We start from the raw sequence: 12,120 nt of genomic DNA, 5'->3' as shown, positions 1-12,120 counted from the left end.
TAAGCAGTTGCTGACATGAGAGAGGACAGAGGGAGAGAGAGCAGGGGTGGAGAGGTAGATCTGGGTGTCATCAGCATAGAGGTGATATTTGAAGCCATAACTGTTGATAAGTTTACCCAGCGAAGAAGTATAGATGGAGAAGAGTAGAGGACCCAGAACAGATCCTTGAGGTACTCCAACAGACAGAGGCATAGTAGAGGAGGAGTCGCTGGCAAATGACACAGAAAAAGACCTGTGAGAAAGATAGGAGTGAATCCAGGAAAGAGCAGTGTCACAGAGGCCAAAAGAGCTAAGGGTCTGTAGGAGGAGGGGGTGGTCAACTGTGTCTAAGGCAGCTGAGAGGTCAAGTAAGATGAGTATAGAGTAGTGGCCAATATTTTTAGCAGAGAGAAGATCGTTTGTGACCTTGGTAAGGGCAGTCTCAGTTGAGTGTTTTGGGCGGAATCCGGATTGCAGTGGGTCAAGCAAGGAGTTGGCGGACAGGAAGGGGGTTAGGCGATTGTAAACTAGTTTTTCAAGGAGTTCTGTTTCTCCCCCTCCTAATTTTAAGAAAATGTTTCCCATATCAGACACCATTCGGGACTCGTGGCAAACGGTCCCTAAGGTAGAGGGAGCAATATCTACCCTGGCTAAGCGTACAACTATACCCATTGAGGACAGTTGTGCTTTCAAAGACCCTATGGATAAAAAATTAGAGGGTCTATTAAATAAATTATTTATTAATCAGGGTTTTCTTTTACAACCTACGGCTTGCATTGTTCCAGTAACTACTGCAGCAGCTTTTTGGTTTGAGGCTCTGGAAGAGTCTCTTAAGGTTGAGACCCCGTTAGATGACATTTTGGATAGAATTAAGGCTCTCAAGCTAGCCAATTCTTTTATTTCTGACGCCGCTTTTCAAATTGCTAAATTAGTGGTGAAAATGCAGGATTTGCTATTCTAGCGCGTAGAGCGTTGTGGCTCAAATCTTGCTCTGCTGATGTGTCATCAAAAACTAAGCTTTTAGCTATTCCCTTTAAAGGTAAGACCCTTTTCGGGCCTGAATTGAAGGAAATCATTTCTGACATTACAGGAGGTAAAGGCCATGCCCTACCTCAGGATAAGTCTGTTAAGATGAGGGGTAAACAAAATAATTTTCGTTCCTTTTCGGAATTTTAAAGGAGGACCCTCTGCTTCCTCTTCTTCCACAAAGCAGGAAGGGAATTTTACCCAATCTAAGTCAGTCTGGAGACCCAGCCAGAACTGGAATAAAGGTAAACAATCCAAGAAGCCCGCTGCTGCTACTAAGACAGCATGAAGGGGCGGCCCCCGATCCGGAACCAGATCCAGTAGGGGGCCAACTCTCTTTCTTTGCTCAGGCTTGGGCAAGAGATGTTCAGGACCCCTGGGTGCTGGAAATAGTGACCAACGGTTATCAATTGGAATTCTAGGATTTTCTCCCAAGAGGGAGATTTCATCTTTCAAGATTATCTGCAGACCAGATAAAAAGAGAGGCGTTCTTACGCTGTGTAAAAGACCTTTTTACAATGGGAGTAATTTGTCCCGTTCGAAGATAGGGACAGGGATTTTACTCAAAACTATTCGTACTCACGGTTGGAAGGTGAACATAGAGAATAGTTCACTAGTTCCACAGACAAGGGTTCCTTTCTTGGGAACTCTGATAGACTCGGTAGCCATGAAAATATTCCTGACGGAGGTCAGAAAATCAAAGATTCTAAATACTTGCCGAGCACTTCAGTCCATTCCTCGGCCATCAGTGGCTCAGTGTATGGAGGTAATTGGATTAATGGTTGTGGCAATGGACATAATTCCGTTTGCTCGCTTTCATCTCGGACCACTGCAGCTGTGCATGCTCGGACAGTGGAATGGGGATTATGCGGATTTATCTCCTCGGATAAATCTAGATCGAGAAACCAGAGACTCTCTTCTTTGGTGGTTGTCGCCGGATCATCTGTCCCAGGGGACTTGTTTCCGCAGACCCTCATGGGTGATAGTGACAACGGACGCCAGCCTACTGGGCTGGGGGGCAGTCTGGAATTCCCTGAAGGCTCAGGGTGTTTGGACTCAGGTGGAGTCTCTACTTCCAATCAATATTCTGGAACTGAGAGCAATATTCAATGCGCTTCAGGCGTGGCCTCAGTTGGCTTCAGCCAAATTTATCAGATTCCAGTCGGACAACATCACGACTGTGGCATATATCAATCATCAGGGGGGAACAAGGAGTATCCAAGATAATCCGATGGGCGGAGGCCCACTTTTGTCATCTGTCAGCAATCTACATCCCAGGAGTAGAGAACTGGGAAGCAGATTTTCTAAGTCGACAGACCTTTTATCCGGGGGAGTGGGAACTCCACCCGGAGGTGTTTGCCTCACTGATTCTCCGATGGGGCAGACCGGAATTGGATCTGATAGCATCTCGACAGAATGCCAAGCTTCCAAGATACGGATCCAGGTCGAGGGATCCTCAGGCCGAACTGATAGATGCCTTGGCAGTGCCTTGGTCATTCAGCCTAGCTTATGTGTTTCCACCATTTCATCTCCTTCAACGCGTGATTGCTCGAAACAGGAGAGAGCTTCAGTAATCCTGATAGCGCCTGCGTGGCCACGCAGGACTTGGTATGCGGATCTAGTGGACATGTCCTCTCTGCCACTGTGGAAACTTCCATTGAGACAGGACCTTCTCATTCAAGGCCCTTTCCAACATCCAAATCTAGTTTCTCTGCAGCTCACTGCGTGGAGATTGAACGCTTGATTTTAACTAGAAAATCTATCATAAGATATGGCGTAAATATCTTTATTGGTGTGAATCCAAGGGTTACTCATGGAGTAAAGTTAGGATTCCTAGGATTCTGTCTTTTCTCCAAGAAGTTCTTGAGAAAGGGTTATCAGCAAGTTCCTTAAAGGGACACATTTCTGCTTTGTCAATTCTGTTTCACAAACATTTGGCATATGTGCCAGATGTTCAGTCTTTTTGTCAGGCTTTATCTAGAATTAAGCCTGTATTTAGACCTATTACTCCTCCCTGGAATTTGAATTTAGTTCTTTGTGTTCTTCAAGGGGTTCCGTTTGAACCCATGCATTCCATAGATATTAAATTATTATCTTGGAAAGTACTGTTTTTGGTTACTATTTCTTCTCGAAGAGTTTCTGAGCTTTCAGCGTTAGTCATTTTTCATTCTGATAAGGTGGTTGTATGTACCAAACTTGGATTTCTTCCTAAGGTTGTTTCCAATAAGAATTTTAATCAGGAAATTGTTGTTCCTTCTTTATTTCCTAACCCTTCTTCTAAGAAGGAGCGTATATTGCATAATTTGGATGTGGTCCGTGCCTTAAAGTTTTACTTACAGGCAACTAAGGATTTCCGTCAATCATCTTCATTATTGATTGTTTTTCTGGAAAGCGTAGGGTTCAGAAAGCTACGGCTACCTCTCTTTTTGGCTGAGAAGTTTTATCCGCCTGGCATATGAGACTGCTGGACAGCAGCCTCCTGAAAGAATTACAGCTCATTCTACTAGGGCTGTGGCTTCCACATGGGCCTTTAAAAACGATGCATCTGTTGAACAGATTTTTAAGGCCGTGGCTTGGTCGTCCCTTCATACTTTTTACAAATTTTACAAATTTGATTCTTTTGCTTCTTCTGAGGCTGTTTTTGGGAGGAAAGTTCTTCAAGCAGTGGTGCCTTCCGTTTAGGTCTCTGTCTTGTCCCTCCCTTTCATCCGTGTCCTGTTGCTTTGGTATTGTATCCCACAAGTAAGGATGAAATCCGTGGACTCGTCGTATCTTGTAGAAGAAAAGGAAATTTGATAAATTGATTTCTTCTACAATACGACGAGTCCACGGCCCTCCCTATCAATTTAAAGACAGATTATATTTTTTATTATTTACAACTTCAGTTACCTCTGCCCCTTAGCTTTTCCTTTCTCTTCCTAAACCTTCGGTCGAATGACTGGAGGTGGAGGGGAAGGGAGGAGCTATTTATACAGCTCTGCTGTGGTGCTCTTTGCCACTTCCTGTTAGCAGGAGGATAATATCCTACAAGTAAGGATGAAATCCGTGGACTCGTCGTATCGTAGAAGAAATTAATTTATCAGGTAAGCATAAATTTCATTTTCTGGTTCCAGGAAAGGTCAGAAAGCCTCTGTCATTTCTTTGGCATCTTGGTTAAAGCTTTTGATTCACAAGGCTTATTTGCAGGCGGGACAGTCTCCGCCGCAGAGAATTACAGCACATTCTACTAGATCAGTTGCCACTTCTTGGGCTTTTAAACATGAAGCTTCAGTTGATCAGATTTGCAAAGCAGCAACTTGGTCTTCTTTGCATACATTTACTAAATTTTAAAATTTTGATGTATTTGCTTCTTCAGAAGCAGTCTTTGGTAGGAAAGTTCTTCAGGCAGCTGTCTCAGTTTGATTCTTCTGCTTATGATTTCAGTTTTTGTTAAAGACCTATATTTTTTTTTTGGATTTAATTTTCTCAGCGGAAATAGCTATTGTTTTATCCCTCCCTCTCTAGTGACTCTTCTGTGGACTTCCACATCTTGGGTATTTCTATCCCATACGTCACTAGTTCATAGACTCTTACCAATTACATGAAAGAAAACATAATTTTTGTAAGAACTCACCTGATAAATTCATTTCTTTCATATTGGCAAGAGTCCATGAGGCCCACCCTTTTTATAGTGGTTATGATTTTTTGTATATAAGCACAATTATATTTCTAGTTCCTCTTTTTGTTTGCTTTTTTACTCTTTATTTTTATCACCTCACTTCTTGGCTATTCGTTAAACTGAGTTGTGGGTGTGGTGGGAGGTGTATTTATAGGCATTTCGAGGTTTGGAAAACTTTGCCCCTCCTGGTAGGATTGTATATCCCATACGTCACTAGCTCATGAACTCTTGCCAATATGAAAGAAATTAATTTTATTATTAGGTAAGTTTTTACATCATTTATTTTTTTAAGATAGTTACTTTATCAGCTCATAAAATAACTTATATAATGTATTTGTAAACCTTTTTTTTTTAATCTTTTTAAAATGTTCATTGTGTATTTTCTTAAGGACTCCAGTATTTCACAATTTTGTCAAAGTCGCTTTAACCAAGAATCCAAAGAAAAGGCCCACTGCTGAGAAACTGCTGACAGTAAGCGATTTATTCATACTGAAATCTGCATGTAATAGAAAGTTTTATTGTGCCCCTGCTCTCACTCATCTACAGCTGGTTTTGGAGGCAGTTACAACATTATGTGATCTTTACATTTTTTTTATTTACAAGGCAAGGTCATTAAAACTGTGCAGGTTTTGCTAAATGTATCAAAATAGCTTTTATAAATACTGTATAATTCTACATTAGTGATGAATATAGAAAACCTGATGTCATTTAATGGGATTTGCTTATGAATTCACAAGTCTCCTCAGAAATCCTTTTCTTGTATAGGCATCAGTAATGAATTGTAATTGCAGTATAATTAACATAATATAAGAGGCGATGCTTTACATTTTGCTGTATTGTATTTCAGCATGCCTTTGTAGCTCAAGTGGGCCTCTCCAGAGTCCTTGCCCTGGAGCTCTTGGATAAAGTGAACAACCCAGATCACCACCAGCATTACAATGAGCCTGATGATGACGATATTGAAGTAGGTGGCAAATGAGCATGTGGTGTGTGTGTGTGTGTGTGTGTATGTATATATATATATATATATATATATATATATATATATTTACACTAAAATCATATTTGAAAAATAAAAAATATATATACATATACTTACCTCAGAAGGATGTACAGAGAATGTTAAACATTTAGGAATGCATGCAAACATTTTATGAGAAACGACTTGATATTTAATATTTCAAATAAATTATAATACAGCATACCAAGCTGCATTTTTTTGTTGTATGGCTTAGAATTTGGATTTATTTCATCTGATGGTGAGAGTCAATGAGTTGTCATGTGTGGGATTTCTTCCTCTGGCCACTAGAAGTAGGGAAAAGATACCCCAACACACCTGAGCTTTTAATCTCTCCTACTTCCCATGATCCTCAGTAATTTTCTTTTGCCTTTTTGATGAGGAGTGATGTGAAAGTAAAGTGCAGATCTACTTGTCATTGAGAGGGGTCCTAATTGAGCTAAGGCCCAGTCCCTCCTTGCAGTAACCTGTCATTCAGATGGGTGGACAAGGAGTTATTAACCAGGCAGTGTGAGGTCTTTTCTCAGTGAGAAATGTCAGAAGTGAAGTGTGGGATCCACAGCCCTCTCCAGGTGAAATGTGAACTTTTCCACCATTGCCACACCGTTGTAGATGCTGTTATAAATTAAGATCCTTGGCATTGTGCATGCACTGCATAGGAATGGCTTGTCTGCTTGGAATCAAGTTGCTGCAGCTGAGGTAACTGACAGGTATGTAGTTTCACACCTTTTACACCCCTCTGCCCATTAGTATGGACATGTTTACGTGCTTTACATAGTCTGGGGACATATATTAGCACAATATTTACCTTTATATTAGCAGTTTATAGCACTTTTGGAAACTTTTAAAAGATTATCTATATTTTAGGTTACTGTTGCTTTTACTTTAGCATGGTTGGGTTATTGGGCTCAGAAGTCAATTCAGAGTTATACACAGTGTATTTTCCTTCACCTGCGCTAAGTTTTTCCTTGTTCCCTTTGGGTTTTAGGCTTCAGGCTTAACTATTTATGTGCTTTCTGCTTATTTTCTTCAGTCTATCTATGATACTTTAGCGTTTTCTTTACTGTTACTATGGGGCAAACTTGTGCATCTCAGGCCTCTGGTCCATCAGCTGACCCTTTTCATCCTCTGATTTTTGAACCCTTATAAATTGTGTTTGGTTCGTACGGATTTTCAGGTGTGCTGCACCTTAGAGCATGCCTTATCAAGGTTGCTTCCTTGAGGATTGATCTATACTTTCCCCTATAACTCCAAAAAGGAGTATGTTCACTCTTCTGCAGACTGTTAAAAAAGGGTCGGTCTGCTCCAGAATTTTTGTATTGTTTAAAAAGATAGTCCCTTTATTACCCATTCCCCAGTTTTGCATAACCAACACTGTTATATTAATATTCTTTACTTCTTAAACGGGAAGAGTCCACAGCTGTATTCATTACTTTTAAGAGGCAAAGACCTCCCCCACTTCCCTCATCCCCCAGTCATTCTTTGCCTTTCGTCACAGGAGGTTGGCAGAGAGGTATCAGAAGTTTGAGATAGTCTCTTATAGAGGGTAGTACTCTTCACAATGGGACTGGAGTTCTCAGTGAGAGCATGGATGAAAGTTAGAGTCCGGAGATGCAGGGAGAGTTTTCCTGTGAACCCATCCCGACTCATAATAACAGCTCCTTGGTAATCAGCGTTGATGGTTTTGCTGCCTACCTTTTATTCACTCAAGTCCATCTCAGAAGCGAGGCTACTATCTGTCACACTTGAAGGGCCATGTTCTTCCACGGCGTAGATTCCGGTAAGGTAGTTTCATTTTATTTCAATATGTGAATGTAATGTTAAGGAAATAAGGTAGGGTCCCAGTGGGACTCCTTTTATCTTAATGAGGAATCATGGGTTAATATCTCCTGAGGGGGGTTATTGAACAGGGGGGACTTTAAACATGTTTGTTATGTGGTTCTATCTGCTAATGTGTAGCAATACCTAGGCTCTCAGCCTTTCGAAACATAACGGCCTTATCTCAGTGATGTAATCTCTCGAGAGTGCGCGCCCTTTTGGTGACTGGCACGGTGCACCTTGTGACAGGTGCGGTTATGTTTCTCACTTCTGTATGCTGACTGTGTGCGACAGAGTGTCTGGCTCGTGAGTTGTCTGGTTCACAGGGGGTGTTGAGTGCCCCAGCCATTGGGGGTGTAAAAGGGGTGCCAGTTAGTTTTTGTCATTTTTGTAATCCTAAAATTATGGAGGATTCTGATATGTTATACACGGATGTCTCCGATATGGAGAATGCGTCTTGTGATGAGTAATCAATGCCCATCAGTTATGTTCCAATTGCCGTTCTAGAGTACTCTCTTCTCCCGAATTAGGGAGCTTAGAGTGTGTTAAGCCATCCGCCTCCGAGGTTTCCATGTCCCATGAGACGCGTGCCCCAGACCTTTTCTCGGCTATGCATGCAGGTGTCCCTATGGCCTTTACTCCTTCTCCGGAGGGTGGCTTGTTTCCTCCAGAGGTTACGGCACGATTTCCACATGGCCATTTCTATGGAGTTGACTTATTTATATCTCCCAAGTGAAATATTTCTAAGATACTGTCCATGTTCTGTTAACCAGGGCCTGTCGGGCGTGCGATCGCCTGATTCAGTTCGGCCTTCTGGAGAAGCGCTGGCCTCTGAGGCTTCAGGGGCCCCAACCTCGGGGCCAGGGTCTTTTGTTGATCCGGCGAGGGATGATTTTGCTTTCCGTTATAGGCCGACACGTCTTCGTGTTCTTTTAAGACATGTTTTGGCAATGTTGGAGGATCCCAGTCCGAGTGGGCCGAGGGATCCAAGGCCTTAGATGCTGGATGGCAAATTGGATATGACGTTTGGCGATGAAGCCAATCTCCTTAACGTCTCAGTTTTATTTTTTCTTTATGTTTCGGTTCCAGTTCTGAGCTTGGGTGAATGGGGCCTCTGATCGGCTGGTCCCGTTGGCATTCTCATTCTCCTTGGGCGTTTACCCGATGGGTTCTGCCTTCATTTTATTTTTGATCTGGATGGATGTGTTTAATTTGTTTTATTCTTAAGCTCATGTCTGTTAGATTTTTGTTTTTGAGAACGTTCTTCTCTGGAACGATACTTGAGATTTTGTGGTCTCGTAGGCACTTCCTCGAAAGTTGCGCACTTTTTGAATAATAGAATTATGTTTTCTATTTCATTTATCAATCCTTCGGGACAAATTTCTTGGACCTTGGGCAGTTCTGGAGTGTCCTTATACCAGGCAAGTACTGGTCGGACGCTTTTCGGCTGTTACTTGGGTTCATGTCACTTTCGTGGTGCTGATTTAATCCTGTCGGATTCTGAATGTCACTTGGCCTGTTGCTATGGACTCCGGGCTCGGATCCTAACGAAGTATGAGGCCTACTGTAAATACAAACCCTCTGACTTAGTACAGATCTAAGGTCGGCTGTTTTGGGTTACTCGCCTGGGATACGGATCTGTTTCCTTCTACAAGATACGAGTCCACGGATTTCATCCTTACTTGTGGGATATTAACCTCCTGCTAACAGGAAGTGGCAAAGAGCACCACAGCAGAGCTGTATATATAGCTCCTCCCTTCCCTCCATCCCCTGTCATTCTCTTTGCCTGTGTTAGTAATAGGAAGAGGTAAAGTTGAGGTGTTAGTTTTAGACTCTTCAATCAAGAAGTTTTTTATTTTTAAATGGTACCGGTGAGTACTATTTTCCTCAGGTGTAACTAAGATCCATGCTGGTTCCCACAGAGCTTCTGAAGGTAGTACAAGAGAAATCTTCAGTGTGGAGAACGGTTTCATGCTACAAGCAGCATTGAGGTATGTTCAGTCTTTTAATTCTGAGGAGACTTGGTATATCAGAACTGGCTGACATTTTTTCCATGCAAGGGAAGGGGTAAGCAGTAGACCTGTACACAAAAGGGTTATACTGAAAATCCTGTGTTTATTTCTTTAATTGACATAGTACTGGGCTGAAAGCAATATATAAAAGGGACACTGGGAGAGGCAGCTTAACGTTTTTTTATTTGGTTTATTACAAATAATCAGTATGGCTGCAGTATTACTCAGGTGTTTTTAAGGGGACCACATGGCTTTATTTGCTAACCGCTTCCCATGCGGTTGTACAAGCTAATGTGAACGACGTCCATGATGGGCAGGGCCTATTTTCACGCGCTCAGACGCACAGTTTACTCTGACTGAGAAGGCAGCAGGTATTGGCTCCGGTTGGGCCTAAACTTGTTTTCTGTTCACCGGATCGTTGTCGAGTCATTTTGTAGTACCCTGGGGGCAGGTAGGCACCACAGCAGATGCAGGGGTAATTTTTTCACATAAAATATATTTTTTTATATAAATGTCTTTTAGAGGTTAAATTCACCCTTTGCCCTTAGGGTGCAATAATTTTTGGCACAATTGAACAAATGTATTTAATTGTATTGCATTATTTTACGTTTTAGGCAGTTTAGGAAAAATTGTGCGCTTTTTTTATTTCTTAAAGGCACATTTTTTTAAAAATTATTGAAATCAATAAATAAAGTGTTTAACGACTTTTGTGGTTATTGCTAGTCTGTTCAACATGTCTGACATTGAGGATACTAATTTCTCTCTATGTGTTTAGAAGCCATTGTGGAACCTCCTCTTACTTTGTGTACCTCTTGTACTGAAAGGGCCTTACAATGTAAAAAGCATATTTTAGGTAAAGAAAGTGTGCCTAAGGATGATTCTCAGTCTGAAGAGAATCAGGATATGCCATCCAATTCTCCCCAAGTGTCACAACCTTTAATGCCCACACAAGCGACGCCAAGTACCTCTAGTGTGTCTAATTCTTTTACTCTGCAGGAGATGGCTGCAGTTATGTCAACTACCCTTACAGATGTGTTATCTAAAATACCATTGCAGTAGGTCAGGTATTAATGTGAATACTGAATCCTCTGATGCTTTATTGGCTATTTCCGATGTACCCTTTACAGTGTTCTCAGTTGGGGGTCAGGGAATTGCTGTCTGAGGGGGAACTTTCAGACTCAGGAAATATGTTACCTCAGACAGTTTCGGACGTCATGTCTTTTAAATTTAAGCTTGAACACCTCCGCCTGTTACTTATCAGCGAGGTTTTAGCGACTCTGGATGATTGTGACCCTATTATGATACCAACTAGAGAAATTGTGTAAGATGGACAAATATCTAGAGGTACCTACTTACACTGATGTTTTTCCAGTTCCTAAAAGAATTTTGGAAATTATAAAAAAGGAATGGGATAGACCAGGTATACCGTTCTCTCCTCCTAATTCTAAGAAAATGTATCCCATATCAGACACCATTCGGGACTCTTGGCAGTCGGTCCCTAAGGTGGAGGGAGCTATATCTACCCTGGCTAAGCGTACAACTATACCTATTGAGGACAGTTGTGCTTTCAAAGACCCTATGGATAAGAAGTTAGAGGGTCTTCTAAATAAATTATTTATTCATCAGGGTTTTCTTTTACAAACTACAGCTTGCATTGTTCCAGTTACTACTGCAGCAGCTTTTTGGTTTGATGCTCTAGAAGAGTCTCTGAAAGTTGAGACCCCATTAGAGGACATTTTGGATAGAATTAAGGCTCTCAAGCTAGCTAATTCTTTTATTACAGATTCCGCTTTTCAAATTGCTAAATTAGCGGCGAAAAATGCAGGATTTGCAATTTTAGCATGTAGAGCGTTATGGCTCAAATCTTGGTCTGCTGATGTGTCATCAAAATCTAAGCTGTTAGCTATTCCTTTCAAGGGTAAGACCCTATTCGGGCCTGAATTGAAGGAAATCATTTCTGACATTACTGGAGGTAAAGGCCATGCCCTACCTCAGGATAAGTCTGTTAAGATGAGGGGTAAACGGAATAATTTTCGTTCCTTTCGAAATTTAAAGGAGTAGCCTCTGCTTCCTCTTCCTCCACGAAGCATTAAGGGAATTTTACTCAATCCAAGTCCGTCTGGAGACCCAACAAGGCTTGGAATAAAGGTAAACAATCCAAGAAGCCCGCTGCTGCTACAAAGACGGCATGAAGGGGCGGCCCCCGATCCGGGACCGGATCTAGTAGGGGGCATACTTTCTTTCTTTGCTCAGGCTTGGGCAAGATATGTTCAGGACCCCTGGGCATTGGAAATCGTGACCCACGGGTATCAACTGGAATTCAAGGATTTTCTCCCAAGAGGGAGATTTCATCTTTCACGATTATCTGTAGACCAGATAAAAAGAGAGGCGTTCTTCCGCTGTGTAAAATACCTCTCTACCATGGGAGTAATTTGTCCCGTTCCAAAACTGGAACAGGGACAGGGGTTTTACTCAAATCTTTTCGTGGTTCCCAAAAAAGAGGGAACTTTCAGACCCATTCTAGATCTCAAGTGTCTAAACAAGTTTCTCAGAGTCCCATCATTCAAGATGGAGACTATACGAACAATTTTACCAATGATCCAGGAGGG

General features: G+C 41.8%; 1 protein-coding gene across 3 annotated transcripts in view; it reads left to right on the top strand.

Moving 5' to 3' along the window:
- MAP4K5 (mitogen-activated protein kinase kinase kinase kinase 5) overlaps positions 1 to 12,120 on the top strand; it is a 498,289-nt gene that overhangs the window by 292,541 nt on the left and 193,628 nt on the right. For all 3 annotated transcript variants that reach the window (XM_053697647.1, XM_053697646.1, XM_053697645.1), the window contains exons 11-12: positions 5,053 to 5,134; positions 5,511 to 5,627. In XM_053697647.1, coding sequence (XP_053553622.1) covers positions 5,053 to 5,134; positions 5,511 to 5,627 — 199 coding nt within the window. The remainder of the gene's footprint in view (positions 1 to 5,052; positions 5,135 to 5,510; positions 5,628 to 12,120) is intronic.

The sequence above is a fragment of the Bombina bombina genome, chromosome 1 (genome assembly GCF_027579735.1).
Source record: "Bombina bombina isolate aBomBom1 chromosome 1, aBomBom1.pri, whole genome shotgun sequence".
NCBI classification, from domain to species: domain Eukaryota; kingdom Metazoa; phylum Chordata; class Amphibia; order Anura; family Bombinatoridae; genus Bombina; species Bombina bombina.
The sequence above is the reverse complement of the archived record's forward strand: the minus strand, read 5'-3'. Positions and strand labels throughout refer to the sequence as shown.